This window comes from Aotus nancymaae, unplaced genomic scaffold (assembly GCF_030222135.1).
Source record: "Aotus nancymaae isolate 86718 unplaced genomic scaffold, 86718_ANA_hifiasm-v0.15.2.pri h1tg000012l, whole genome shotgun sequence".
NCBI lineage: Eukaryota > Metazoa > Chordata > Mammalia > Primates > Aotidae > Aotus > Aotus nancymaae.
The window spans coordinates 28,041,777-28,057,037 of NW_026988423.1; the positions used below are offsets into that span (position 1 = coordinate 28,041,777).

Here is a 15,261-nt window from a genome sequence, read left to right on the forward strand (position 1 = left end):
CCAGCCTTAGGTGACAGAGCAAGACTCCAACTCAAAAAAAAAAAAAAAAAAAGACTTACAGATGTGGTGTTTAAGCAGGGACTCAAGAGGTCAAATGCTCTCCTAAACCATAAATGTCTTCTCAGTACCTATATCAAATGGCTGTATGCTTGTCTGTGATTCATGTCTACAATGGGGAATTTGCTGCAATTAATAGGGGTCTTTTTAAGTGAAAAAATTGATAATTATGGGGAGCTTTCACCAATCTACAGATGTGACCAGTAAATCCAAGACAATGAAGACTGTCTGTGTACTTTGTTTATGAAAGAGTGATATTTATGTTCTAGGGTAATAATGACATTATTATTGTTAATAATGAAAACATATACCTTTTTTTAAAGACAGAGTATCTTCTGTCACTCAGGCTGGAGTGCAGTGGCACAATCTTGGCTTACTGCAACCTCTGTCTCCTGGGTTCAAGTGATTTTCCTGCCTCAGCCTCCTGAGTTGCTGGGCGTACAGGCATATGCCACCATTTCCGGCTAATTGTTGTATTTTTGGTAGAGACAGGGTTTCACCATGTGGGCCAGGTTGATCTCAAACTCCTGGCCTCAAGTGATCCATCCACCTTAGCCTCCCAAAGTACTGAAATTACAGTTGTGAGCCACTATGCCTGGCAATAGATGCTAGTTTGAGGGCATATTATGTGTTCAACATTGTGCTTTTCTTGTGCTATCTTATTTAACCATTATAGTAAGTCTAAAAGGGAAATTATACTCATCTTCTATATGAGGCTTAGATTGTCTACTGTCAAAGTTTGTTACTAGCATGGGTTCAACTCCAGAGCTCAAGTTCTTTTTTGTTTGTTTGTTTCTTTTTAATTTTTTGAGATAGAGTCTCACTCTCTCTCCCAGACTGGAGTACATACAGTGGCGTGATCTTGGCTCACTGCAACCTCCACCTCCTGGGTTCAAGCAGTTCTCATGCCTCATCCTGCTGAGTGGCTGGGACCACAGGTGTGTGCCACCATGCCTGGATTTTTTTTTTATTTTTAGTAGAGATGGGGTCTCACCATGTTGGCCAGGCTGGTCTTGAACTCCTGGCCTCAAGTGATCTGCCCACCTGGGCCTCCCAAAGTGCTAGGATTACAGGCGAGAGCCACTGTGCCGGCCTAGAGCTCAAGTTCTTAATTGCAATACTCTTACTTCTCTAGCAAAGAAACATGACTATCAAGGCACTTGGGACCCTGTGCAGAACCTGCTTTTTCTTGAATCTGATGGATCTTTTTTTTTCTAACTTGCTGGAATTGGAGCTCCAGAGGTGGAGATGTGTGAGCAAGTCTATTAATGGTCATCCCTAGGCAAGCTCCAAAAACAAACAGAACAAGAAAATCAATTGACCAGGAGAGAATAGAGACTCCAGTGATTCTGAATGATCTAGTTAAAGATGCCTTATGGCGGAATAGGTTTTTTTTTAATTATCTTTTTTGAGTATGTTTCCTGTGTCTTACTGATTTTGAGAAGTGCCTTAAAATTTTAACTAGTGAGTTATATGGAAGAAAGTTCCGGCACATCTTTTGTTTGACATCTTTCTGATGCTTTCTTTCCGTTTCACTATCATGCCTATGCAGTGAAACAGAGCTAGTGTTAGTCTTACCTTTCTGCAGGTGTCAAGTGAAGCCCCACAGCTATTTGCAGGAGCTGCAGAAGTCCTTTACCTTTCTTCTCTTTCTCCACTCAGCTCACCGGCATTCCCGGTAAACCATTCTTCTCCGACAGGAGTCCCTGAGGCTGCTGCTGCTTACTGGACTGCCGGGGATCTGTGAGCATAGTCTGTTTGCCACCTTATCCTGTTTTTCTCTTGGCTTCAGCATGAGTCACTAGAGGGTTTCCCAGTGGCCTGTGTACAGTGATGTCCAGCCATTCAGACAATCCTTCCTTCTTCCATCCTAACTCTTATTTCATCACTGGTCTCCCCAGTCTAAAAGAGGGTGTTTTGATAGAATGATGCAAACATGCAGGTTCTATTTACAATGTACCATAGAAAAAAGTTAGGCAATATTATTGGACTCTGCCCCCTCTCCCTTCCCTGCTGACTCCTTGCTCAGTTAATCCTGTGGCTTCCCTTATACAGATGCTCCTAAACGGGAATTACTTCCTGGTAAACCCATCATAAATCGAAAATACTGTGGATTGAAAATGCACTTAATAGGCCAGGTATGGTGGTTCATGCCTGTAATCCCAGCACTTTGGGAAGCCAGGGCAGGTGGATTGCCTGAGGTCAGAAGTTCAAGACCACCTTGGGCAACATGGTAAAACTCCATCTTTACTAAAAATACAAAAATTAGCCAGGTGTGGTGGTACGCATCTGTAATCCCAGCTACTCGGAAGGCTGAGGCATGAGAATCACTTGATTTTCCCTTAGCTGATAGCAATTCTTGAGACCTCCGACCCCAAGAAGCAACAGAAACATGAGTGACATTACCTCAACCTCAGCCTCTAGAACTGGACAGGACAGAACCTCCTAGAACCTGGGAGGTAGAGGTTGCAGTGAACTGAGATGGCGCCATTGCACTGCAGCCTGAGCAGCAGAGTGAGACTGTCTCAAAAAAAAAAAGAAAAATAAAAAAGAAAATACATTTAATATACCTAATCTACTGAATATCATAGATTATCCTGGCCTATCTTAAACATACTCACAACACTTAGATTATCCTATAGTTTGGCAAAATCATCTGGCAGTACAGTTCACTGTGGAGTATCAGTTGTTGACTCTCATGATCCTGTCTGTGGCTGACTGGGAGCTGTGACTTTCTGCCACTTCCCATCATCATGAAGAGTATTACAAAGCATATCACTAAATTGAGAGGAGGTCAAAATTCAAAATGCAAAGGATGACCCATCAGAAGACAGGGATTATTTGTACTGTCACTCTGAACCCTTGTGTGACAGGCTCTGAAGTCCTCTGCAGCCTGGTGAAAGGGCGTTTGTGAACACTGGTACAGGCATTGGAGCAAGCTCTCAGGGCCGGGTGTGGCAACCTTATGCAGTCATGATCCTTTCCATTTCTGAAGCACTTGTACAACTTTGTTATCTGAAAGCACAGTGCAAGGGACCAGCTGCTGACTGGAGGTGGTGTGATTGTGTCTGGAGACAGTAGGTAAGGGAAGGAGTTGCATAACCAGACCAGAGCTAGCTTTGTATTGGCACCAAGTGCAGATGGCTTGGAGGACTGAGGGAACTCATGGAGTCCCTATGGTTCCCAACACCCCGCCCAAACCCCTAGGATAGTAATTATAAGACAAGACTATTTTAGTTAACGTTGATCGAATGTGCCTATTCTGTGTCAGTTACTGTGTTTTCATTTAAATTTTGCCAGTTTTTAGTGCGTTTTCACTTAAATCTTACCATTTTTCTATGAAATAGTATTATTATGATCTCCATTTAATAGATAAGAAAACTGAAGTTTAGAGAGGTTTCATAACTTATATAATATCACGCAGCATTAAATAATGTGCTAGAGTTTGAACTGGGAAATCTGACTCTAGATTTCAACCACTGCACTGCACTGTAGTGTCCAGTTCTAGAGGCTGAGGTAATGTCACTCACGTTTCTGTCGCTTGTTAGGGAGTCTCAGGAATTGCTAGCAGCTCAGGGAGGTGAGATTCCTTTGACCTGTCTTGTTTTTCCCTGAGGAATTCAGGCATAGAACAGCACTGGTAACAGCCAAGGCCCTCATTCTTGCACGAGGTGTGAGCGCCCCTAAGCAAGCTGATGGCTAAGCAGGCTGACGGCTCCCGCTTTGTCCAGCCCGCAAGGATTTGTATTCAGACAGGCTTTTCTCTCTTCTCTTGATGTCTCCCTTGCTCCGAAGGCTTAGCTATTTCCTTTTCTGCCAGAAGCTGATGTTTAATTCTCGCCACCTGTGTTCCTCCCGCCTTATCTTGACTGCTTCAGAAACTTCCACCTCAAGCCCTCATACAACAGCCTGACTTCTCCAGAGAGCGGTGCAGCTCGGCAAGACCAATTCCGACTTGACCTTTGCAGCAGTGACTCCTGTCGTGCTAGTTTCTCTTGTGCCAGGCAGCTTCTCTTCATTCACAGCTCCTCTCTCAGTTTCACTTCTTTCCTCCCACTTCCAACCAGATCAATTTCTCTGATTTTCTTTTTTTCTTTTTTGAGACAAGATCTCACTCTGTTGCCCAGGCTGGAGTGCCGTGGTGCAATCCTGGCTCACTGCAACCTCCACCTACCAGGTTCAAGTGATTCTTGTGCCTCAGCCTCCCGAGTTCCTGGGATCATAGGCAGGCACCACTAAGCCTGGCTAATTTTTGTATTTTTAGTAGAGATGGGGTTTCGCCATGTTGGCCAGTCTGATCTCGAGTGCCTGGTCTCAAGTGATCCACCCACCTCCCCTCCCCAAGTGCTGAAATTACAGGCTTGAGCCATCTCGCCCGACCAGTTTCTCTGATTTTCTTTATGACTTTTGTTTATTTCCATGTAGACTCTTATTGTTTTTGATGACATTTTTCTACCCCTCTCCTAAAAGCCCCTCTTAATGTTGGCTACTGTTCAACAAGTGTCTCCTGTTGTAGTTCCTTATTCCTCTTTTTTTTTGTCTTTTTCTTATTTTAGTGACTGTCTCACCTCTTTGTTTCAATGTCTTTAAAAAACATTTTAAAAACTTTTTTTTTTTTTTTTTTTTTTGGTAGAGATGGGAGCCTCTCACTCTGTTGTCCAGGCCGGTCCTGAACTCCTGGCCTCAAGTGATTCTTCCCCCTCAGCCTTCCCAAGTGCTGGGATTACGGACATAAGCCACCAAGCCGAGCTTGTTTTGATGTCTTTGTTCACCTAAAACAGCAGGTGGGTTTGACTGCTGTCCAATCTACCTCTACCTTCATCAATTCTGTGGGGGACATAAAATTTCCTGCACTAGAATAAGAGGTCACATGGATTAGGGGAAGACAGGTGGCAAACCACTGAATGAAAAACAAACACCTAACTCTTAGGTAATATTTACTATGTGCCAGACACAACTCTAATCCCTTTACATATGTTATCTCGTTAATCTTTCTAATAGCCTGTAACTTGAATAATATTATTATCCCTGTCTTATAGATGAGGAAATGGGGGCACACAGGGCTAAGTAACTTGCTCAAGGTTCACAGATGGTGGGTGAGTGGTCGAGTCAGAATCCAAGCAGAAACTGTTCCTCATGCTCAGCTGCCTCTAAAAGTTGATGGTTAACAAGCAGAAAAAAGGGCACTGAAGCAGACACATATCCTCATGGGAAAACAGACACACTGCCCTCTTTCTCTTTCACTCTCTATCTTTTTCTTCCTTCCTCTTTCTTTCTCTCCCTCTCTTCCCTTCTTCAGGGAACCTGTCATCTTCGTATACTGATAGCATCTACATCTAGTGACCTCTCAAGGTCTTTCTTATTTCAAGTCCCTTGTAGTTCTGTGAATCTCTTTCTGTTTCATCACCATCTTTTCAGTTTACAGTCAGCACCCAGACCCTGGAGAGAAGGGATTTCACCTCTTTTGCAAAAGCATCTGATTTATATTTGTAGGCTTAGGACAAACAGAGAGATCAAGCCGCATACTCCATAAGCAATGCAAACATGGCTGCAGCACTGCCCGTCACTCAGAACTACATATCCCAGAGTGCAGCGGGGGAGGTTGATGTGACCAGGGTTTGCCTCACTTGGTTTCCTTGCAGCCCCACCTCCCAAGAGGCAGCTGCCATGGAGGCTCTTCCTAAAGAAGCAGGTGCAGTGCCCAGCCTCGGAGCTGTCCTCAGGGAACATGGCGCTGTGCTTCCCACAGCCCCTTCACCCACACCCCTGTCAAAACTCACTCCAGCCTCTTTTCAAAAGCATCTGTTTTTTTTCTCTCTCTCTCTTTTTAACTTGGTGTGTAAGTACAGTGATTAAGGAGTTAGAAAGTAATACCCAGGGTAAAGTAATTAGTAGAAATAATTGCCCTAGAGAGAGAATGATATAAAGAGGCATTTCTTTCTGTATTTTATTAAATATTAGGCAAAATGAAATGAGCCTAAGTTGCAGAAGTGGGAGCTTCTGGTCTCTAGTTCAAAAAGCAAAAAGCAACTACATAGAATAGAGAAATTATTTATGTTATGAAGAATTATTTAGATCAAGTCCTTTCTGGTTAGTAGCAGCAGAGGTAGGGATTCAATTGGTTTTATTTAGACAATCTGCGTTAGTACCCCTCCCCCCTTCCCCATCCTGTTTCCTCTTTCATTCTCTTTTCTTCCTGGCGTTTTCTTTGCTCTGGGACATATTCCTTCTCCCCATTCTCATTAAAGCCTAGTTCTCTCCTGCCTCCTGCCCGGCCTCAATGTCCAGGTTGTCTACTCTGCAGTTAACAGCACTCTCCCTGCTGCTTTGAGTTCAGACATATTAATTGCTGTGTAATATGCATACAGTGCTTCTGACACCTGACGCACATGTTCACCATCCAGGGCTGTGTCACAGTTCTTTAAAAACTGAGTGGATAAATGTTTTTGGTTATTTGGGAGACTGGGTGGACCTCCATTAACATGGGTCTGATTTCTGTGTGATTTTGATGAAATATCCTTCTCCATGGATACTAGCCTTCTGCTCTCCATGTGTTTGTACATTTGACTGTCAGCCCAGGAACAGAGAGGATGGCAAGCCACAGCAAGAGCCAGAAGAAACGTTACAGGCCTCTGAGCAGAAAAGATGACATGTAGATTGGCATGGCCCCCACACCTTTGGTTTTTGGTTGGTGTATGATTGATTACCTCTACTGCAATGCTGGCAAAGCCTCATGGCTTTTCAGGTTTATTGCATTCAAGACCATAGTCTAGGGCATATGGAAACCAGGCAATAGGTTAAAGAAAACCATCTATTGGCCTAAATTCCACTACTCTCATTCTCAACCTTTTTAATTAGAGTGGGATGGAATAGGAAGGGGAGAAGTGTTGAATTCTGTTTATGATGGCTAGAAAAAAAATGTGCCTCTAACAGGCTGTGTGCCTGTGTCAGGATACATATCCTTCCCTCTCAACTCAATTTAAATCAGAGTAGTTGAATTAAAATAAGGCGAATATAAGTGAATTCATTTAGATACATACTTTTTATCTAAAAGCAATTTTCCCTGTACACAGGAGATTTGTTTAAATGTATATACCAACCTCTGAATAGTCCCAAGATTGGTTTCTTAATGTTTAACAATGCATTTTTTAATAATCTGCCATCTTCAATTAAAAAAAAAGACCTCAAAGGGAAGTATCAAATTGAGGTTTTATATTCTCTACTAAACTATAGTGATAGGGAGAAGGACTTGGGTGCAGATTGAGGAGGAAAAATTTAAGAGTTAGGAAATTTGTTATTACAATGTTTAGTGGAAAGGAAAGGACTAAGTAAATATGGGGTTGAGTCTCAGTTCTGCTCTGCTGACTGTGTGACCTTGGACAACTTGCTTAAAGTCTCTGAATCTCAGTTTAGTTATCTTTAAAATGGGGGAAACAGTCTTGACCTCTCAGGGTTCTGAGCATCCAAGGAGGTAACGAATTTGGAAACAATCTTAGTCTGTTTTCTGCTGCTATAACAGAACACCCAAGCTGAGTAATTGATAAAGAACTGAAATTTATTTGGCTCATGTTTCAGGAGGCTGGGGAGTCCAAAAGTGTAATCCCAGCATCTAGAGAAGGCCTTGTGTGGAGTTACCCCATGGCAGAAGGGCAAAAGAGTGGCTTAGACGGGAAGAAAATTGGTTGATCTCATCCTTTTATAAGGAGCCCACTCTTATGATAACCAACTTACTCTCAGAATAACTGCATCAAACCATTCATGAGGGTGACTCTCATGACCTAATTACCTGATTCCACCTCTTAATACCATACTGTTGCAATGGCCATTAAATTTCAACATGATTTTAGGAAGAGACATTCAAACTATAACAGAAATGCATTGTAAATTATGGAGCACTGTACAAATGAGAGTTGTCACAATTATTGTTCCTGTAGTTAAGCCAGACCTGTGAGTACTGTGTTGTCAGTGTCACCAATTTTTTGGAAAACTTTTCTAGTCTGTATTGATCTACCTGATTGAGTTGTTCGGTTATAAAGTCAGACTTGAATAGAAGCAAGGTAATAAATGATTGCAAAATCATTGCCTTATTTTATTTATTTATTTATTTATTTGTATTTCTATTATTTATTTATTTATTTTAGGCAGAGTTTTGCTCTTGTTGCCCAGGATGGAGTGCAATGGCATGGTCTTGGCTCACTGCAACCTCTGCTTCCCAGGTTCAAGCCGTTCTCCTGCCTCAGCCTTGCAAGTAGCTAGGACTACATACTCGCATCACCAAGCCTGGCTAATTTTGTATTTTTAGTAGAGATGGGGTTTCATCGTGTTGGCCCGGCTGGTCTTGAACCCCTGACCTCAGGTGATCCACCTTCTTTGGCCTCCCAAAGTGCTGGGATTACAGGTGTAAGGCAGTGTAAGGCACAGTGCCTGGCCATGCTTTCCTTTTTATTTTGTTTTACTCTATATAACACTTGCTTTGTTGTTTTTTTTCCTGTGGTCTTGGGGCTGGATTGGGAGTAGGTGTGGGGGAGGAAAGGAAAGAGGAAATAAGGAGGGATCATTTTTATCTCAGGATCTCACCATTTCTGAGGGTAAAGTCTACATGGAAATGAGCATTGGGAGACTGATGTTCTTGTTTTAACCCTTTGGCCTTTTATCTGGGCCTTAGTTTCCTCATCTGTAAAATGGGAGCTGAAACTGTAAGGTCTCATTCACTTGTAGCCTTTTTTTTTTTTTTTTTTTTGAGTCGAGGTCTTGCTCTGTCGCCCAGGCTGGAGTGTAGCGGCACCATCTTGGCTCACTGCAACCTCCATCTCTTGGGTTCAAGCAATTCTTCTGCCTTAGCCTCCTGAATAGCTGGGAGGATTACAGGCACCCACCACTACACCTGGCTAATTTTTTGTATTTTTTTTTGAGACGGAGTTTCGCTCTTGTTACCCAGACTGGAGTGCAATGGCGCGATCTCGGCTCACCACAACCTCCGCCTCCTGGGTTCAGGCAATTCTCCTGCCTCAGCCTCCTGAGTAGCTGGGATTACAGGCACGCACCACCGTGCCCAGCTAATTTTTTGTATTTTCAGTAGAGATGGGGTTTCACCATGTTGATCAGGCAGGTCTCCAACTTCTGACCTGGTGATCCACCTGCCTTAGCCTCCCAAAGTGCCAAGGCAGGCGGATTACAGGCGTGAGCCACTGTACCTGGCCCACTTGTAGCCTTTTGTAGATGTGAGATCACAAGCATGAAAGAACCCATGTCCTTAACAGAAGATAGATTAGCATGTTTCAGGGGCTGCTATAGGGGAGCTGATGGGGGAAAATGATAGGAGGGAGATACCTGGAGATGCCTCAGGACATGGGTGTTTTTCCATAGAGTATTCTTTCTGATTGGGGGAAATATCTTTAAAGATTTCGATGGGCTTATTTTCCTTTTTTGTCAAGAAGATCATGGTTCCCCAGAGCGTACACCTTGTTTCCTTGCCAGTTTCTAGGAGCCTTGCTCTGTTGTATGGATGCCAGCTCTGGCACTGCAAACACACACAGTGAATATATGCACTGTGTTTTAAGTAGAATCCTTGCATTTCTTGGCAGTGTGAGCAGCCTGTTACCATCTTCCCTGTAGGGCTGGGGTACTCTGATCCCCTTCCCCTGGGTGCCCCTGATGGACTCAGCTTATCCCAGGTTGCCCGAGTAAAGTGGGCCAGAGAGGAAGCTGTAGTCACTGCAAATGAGCGGCCTGTCCCTGTTGGGCAGGAAACCTAGAGTGATGAATGGGGCTGGATGAAGTCATCCTGCTCCTCCAATCAGGCTGCTCGGAGAGAGCCAGGGGCCTCTGCAGATCCAGCCAGGCTGCCGGCTGCTCTCATGTACCTTTAGACAGAGACTCTGAGTCTCTGGGAGTGGAGTGGGGGTGTGTGAACCGCCCGCTCCTGGCTCCTGTGTAGGCCTCAGTCAGTCTGAATGTTATTGCAAGGTGAGTGGCTTCACCGGGCGAATTTCTCTCCTTTTGCATTCTCCACCTTGCTGTGCCAGGCTCCAGCTTTGTGGCTCCGGCGCTTCCTTGCACAGCACCTTTCTGCTTCCAGCCGAGTGCCTGCACCTTCTTGAGGTTCTCACACCTGCCTGTTCCCCACCAACTGCTGACCTTCTTCCTTCCTGCTCCCCTCAGCTCTTGCTCATTACCTGCCAGCTGGCCTCTTCCCACATGCCCTCCTCATCCTGACCTGTGGGTACCAGTTGGCTGGGTGATGGGAGGGCAGGCCTCCATCTTGTGCCCTCTCCCTCTCACAGGGGGAGCCTGGGGAGACCTACACTTCGCTCCTAGGAAGAAGTACCAGGCCAGGGGAGATGCCCCTGACTCAACCTCCTGGGCATCTGTGGAGACAGGAGACAGGGCCCCCCTACTTGCTAGGAACCTGTAGACTCTGACTCTTACCCGGAAACTGAGGAAGTCCCAGGGGGCCAGAGTGTAGAAATAGGTGTCTTATTTTCCCCAGGCTTCCAGAGGGGTGGTTTGTTCTCCCTGGGTGGACGTTTGTGACTCTGCCTTTTCTCTCTGGATGGTGCCGCTGCTCCTTAGGCCAAGCAGAGATCATGGAGCCGGCTGACATGGCGACAGCAAAGGTAGGATGGAAATGCTGCCGGCCGCACTGTGCGTAAGTGGCTTCGCTTGGCGAGTTCTGCCTTTGGTTCACTTTTCTCTCTCCTCCTCTCCCTCAGCCCGCCACTCCTGAGCATCCAGGGGCTGTGTCAGAGTGGAGGGAAATGTTGTGAGCACCAAGACCTCAGGAGAGGCGAGGAGGTGCCAGGTCCTACAAAGCACACGCCCCACCTTGGTGTGCTTGGAAGTCGAAGTGGGTGGATGAGGGGTGCAGGGTGGGGGGTGGAGGTATCTGTAGCTTGCATCTGCACTCACTTATGTGTCCGTCTTTTTCTTTAGCTTTGCCCTATTTTTCGTTTCTCTTTATCTTGTCTCTTTTTCAGTTACGCCTCTTTTACTCTCCCTCTCCATCTTCTTCCTCTGCTTCTTCTCTGCCCTTTGATCCATTTGTGCAACCCTCACACTTTTTTTTTTTTTTTACCTTCTGTTTCCTTCTCTTTTCCTTCTCCCTGTTGTATAAGGAATGGGTGGGGTTGGTGCGGGCTGGACAATCTTAAAAGCAGAGACTGCCTCTCATCCTGCAGCAGACGTTGGCCTTGGGATTGGAGAGGAGTTTGTATGTGAGTGGCAGATGCTGCTGCTGTCCCCGCCCACTGCTCGCCGAATGCCCCAATGGCAGTGCGGGCCTGGGCACCTCCGGGGAATGGGGTCTGGGTACTGCGCCGCTCGAACCCTGTGGATACGCTAGAGGGCGTTTCTGAGATAGTTTTCAAATCTCTCCTGGCTCCTGCTTGCCATTTGAAATTTGCTTTTCTGTCTCTTTTTCCAAACAAGGAGTTAAAGCCATTGGGAGTGGGTGGGGGCATCTAAGGAGGCTGAGTCTGTGCAGCCCCAACCCCAGCTCCAGGGTGCAGGGAGAGATATGTAGTCCTTCAAGAATATCTCAGCCCTTCATTTGGGAACCTTGCTTTTTGGCCAGATGGCAAGGTCTCCTTTCTCTCAGAGATGGAAGACTGGACAAGGCTCAGACTTCTGGAGCAGGTTGGGTACCCTGTGTTGTGTATGGAAGAGAGAATGAGAGAGGAGGCCCAAGCGGCAAGTTTACTGCCAGCATGAACCGGCAGGAATGTGTTACAGTGGTTAGGGCATGTCTCTGGGAATCATAGAACTTAGTTTTCTGCTCCGCCCAGCCCTACAGGCTATGTGATCAGATCCAAGTCACTTAACTTCTCTAGACTTTCATCTCCTGGTCTGCACAAAGGTGAAAATTACACACATCTGTTGTTTTAATCAGTTTAGATCTGTCAAATACTCCAAATACTCAGTTTTCTTAGAAAGGAGCCAGAGAGAGCAAACTAAATGAGAACAGGTCTCCCTGGACCCATTCCCTCCTCTGTCTCCCCTTCCTCTCTCTTTTCCTTTCTTCCACAAACATCCAAAGAGCCCCTTTGAACGTGGGATGGTGCACGGTGCTTGTACTCCCTTGGCAGTGTGCAGTGGCAGCCATGAAAGCAGGCATCTGCAACTGGGTTTGGATCCAAAACAGTTTGCTGCAAGCAGTTTGCTATCTGGTGGGAATGCTGCTGTCTGTCTTCACCAGGGTCTTGCAAATCCTCTAGTGAACTAGCTCTTGAAGTTGTAGGTGGTTTATTATCAACCGGCTGGCTCTCAGGGGATGGTGACGGCAAGTGCTCTGGAAAAGGTGTGGTCTGGGGATATTGGGGATTTAGTCTGTGGTTAGTTTGGAAAGGTCTCTTTAGTTTGTATTTGCATGTAGAGGCAGAAACAGCCTAATTTTACTTAGTCCAGATTGCACATGATCTAAGCAGGTATAGAATCAGATGTTAGAGATGGATCATTCCTGAACTTAGCACTTACTTCCAGGACCTTGACCAAGAGAGACTCTGTTGGCTAACAGGAGCCCCCTTCATCGGTAGGCAGAATTTTGTATCTCTGTACATTCTTCTGGGGAGAGTATCCATGGCTTCCATTAGATCCCCAGAAGGCTTATTACTCAAAAGAGTTTAAGAACTTTTAACTGATCAAGATGCTCCCATAAAGAGCCTATTTGCATAGCCTAGGTACAAAGCCCAGGTACAAAAGGAAATTACATATTAGGCCAATGTCCCAGAATCTCTGATAATGCATAAAAGCAGCTTGTAAGTAATTTACATACAATTTGACTATCACTTTTTTAATGTCTAAACACATGAAAATGTATCCCCTTATGTCAGCCTTTCCCCTTTTATTTCTGAGATATGATTCCCAGAATTTCCCCTAGCCGCAATGTACTGGGTGAAATTACCCTGGAATGAAATGACTTTTGGTGGAGGTGTGGTCAGTCTTGATGACGACATTCCCTGTTAGACTCTGTTCAATTCCTGGAGTAGAGCTTTTAGAGGTGTGACTTCACTTTCTGGGGTCTGGATTTTGAGGTTCTGTTACTCTACTGCATTGTCACAGTCCTACTCTTTTTTTTTTTTTTCCAGTTTGCACTTCAGACTAGGGCCATCTGATAGCCTGACCTTACTGTGTTAAGATATGTAGATGATGAATTGTGTCCTGAGAGTTTTTCTTTCTTTCTTTCTTTCTTTCTTTTTTCCTTTCTTTCTCTTTCTTTTTCTTTCTTTCTTTTCTTTCTCTTTCTTTCTTTCTTTTTCTCTTTCCTCCCTCCCTCCCTCCTTCCTTCCTTCCCTCACTCCTCCCCCCTCTCCTTTTCTTTCTTTTTCTTTCTTTCTTTCTCTTTCCTTCCTTCCTCCCTCCCTCCTTCTTTCCTTCCTTCCCTCCCTCCCTCTCCTTTTCTTTCTTTCTTTCTTCTTTCTTTTTCCCCTCCCCCTCTCTTTCTTTCTTTTCTCCTCCCTCCATCTCTCTTTCTTGCTTGCTTTCTTGCTTTCTTTTTCTCCTGCCTCCCTCCCTTCCTTCCTCCCTCCCTCCCTCCCTCTCTCCCTCCCTCCTTCTCTCTCCTTTTTTCTCTTCCCTTCCTCCCTCCCTCCATCCCTCCCTTCCTTCCTTTCTTTCTTTTTCTCCTTCCTTCCTTTCTTTTTTTCCTTCCTTCCCTCCTTTCTTTCTTTCTTTCTTTTTCTTTCTTTCTTTCACAGAGTCTCTGCTGCTCAGGCTGGAGTGCAGTGGTGCCATCACAGCTCACTGTAGCCTCAACTTCCTGGGCTCAAGTGATCCTCTTGCCTCAGCCTACAGAGTAGCTGGGACTATAGGTGCATACAACCACACATGGCTAATTTTTTATTTTTTGTAGAAATGGAGTCATTATGTTGCCCAGGCTGGTCTTGAACTCCAGGGCTCAAGCAATCCTCCCACCTCAGCCTCCCAAAGTGTTGGGATTACAGGCTTGAGCCACCGAGCTTGGCAAGAGTTTCTATCTTAACTTTGAAAAGAGAGGTTGGGAAGCATTTATTAACCCATTAATTCACCAGATGTTTATTAAGTGCTGACTACATGCCAGTGGGGAGAGTTCAGTGTGGAGATTTTAGGGATGGGTAGCTCACAGTCACTGTGAAGAGATGTTCATGGGTCCTCAGGGGAGACAGACAAGTAAACAAAGTATGGCAGCACAGGTAACAAGGTTCAAAACTGGGGAAGCAAGAAGAATTAGTTGACTGGGCAGTTCATGAAGGGCTTTGTAAAGAAAGTTACATTTTATCTGAGACCTGAAGCATGGATGGGAATTTATCAGGTGGACAAGAGAGGAGAGATGATGTAGCTGTGATTTGGAGTTGGACATATCTGGGTTCAAATGCTGACCCTGTTGCTTTCTGGCTCTGTGAACCTGAGTGAGTTATCTTGGCCTTTCCTGGTCTCAGTTTCCTCATTTATACATGAAGTTACCGTTGATACTCCAGGATTGTCATGAGGATTAAATGCTGTGTCTTAGGATTAATGCCTGGCACACTGCAGATATCACGGAATGGTGGCTGTGGGTGTGGAAATCTGTTAGGGAATAGTGGACCCAGGATGGACATGGCAGGGTTCAGGGCACTACAAGTAGTTTGGCAGGACTGGCGGTTAGGATGCATGTGGAAGACAAGAGGCAGATGTCAAAACCAGCAACAGAAGCAGGGAGCCTGTGAAAGCCCGTGCAGTGCTGAGATTGCATAGACACTGGAAACAGCTGAAGGACTTCAAGGTACCATCAGCTTTGCTTTTGAGAAAGTACTCTGGCTCCAAGGTAGACTAAGATAATTGCCTCATTTTGCTCCATCTCTGATAATTTTTTTTTTTTTCGAGATGGAGTCTTGCTCTGTCGCCAGGCTGGAGCACAGTGGCACAGTCTCAGGTCACTGCAACCTCTGCCTCCTGGGTTCAAGTGATTCTTCCGCCTCAGCTCCCGAGTAGCTGGGATTACAGGCATGTGCAAACACCTGGCTAATTTTTGTATTTTTAGTAGAGACGGAGTTTCACCATGTTGGCCAGGAGGGTCTTGATCTCTTCACCTCGTGATCCACCTGCCTCGGCCTCCCAAAGTGCTGGGATTACAGGCGTGAGCCACCATGCCCAGCCGATAACTTAATTTTTTTACGTCTGTCTCTCCCCACTAGACTTTGAGCTCCTTGAGGACAGGGATTGTGTATTGTGTTTCTTAATTCACAGAAAACC

General features: G+C 45.2%; 1 protein-coding gene across 8 annotated transcripts in view; it reads left to right on the top strand.

The window, feature by feature from the left end:
• The window catches only part of GRAMD1B (GRAM domain containing 1B), a 214,420-nt gene that overhangs the window by 83,385 nt on the left and 115,774 nt on the right, over nt 1-15,261 (top strand). The window contains exons 1-2 of one of the 8 annotated variants that reach the window (XM_064375513.1): nt 9,932-10,023; nt 10,630-10,673. The exons of 5 other annotated variants lie outside the window; for them this stretch is intronic. Coding sequence is in view for 1 of the 3 variants with exons in the window: in XM_064375509.1 (XP_064231579.1) it covers nt 11,630-11,691 (62 nt within the window). In the remaining 2 variants the exon portion in view is untranslated. Of the gene's footprint in view, nt 1-9,931; nt 10,024-10,629; nt 10,674-11,544; nt 11,692-15,261 lie in introns of those variants that run through there. 2 more of the 8 variants (XM_064375514.1, XM_064375509.1) reach the window with 2 other exon arrangements.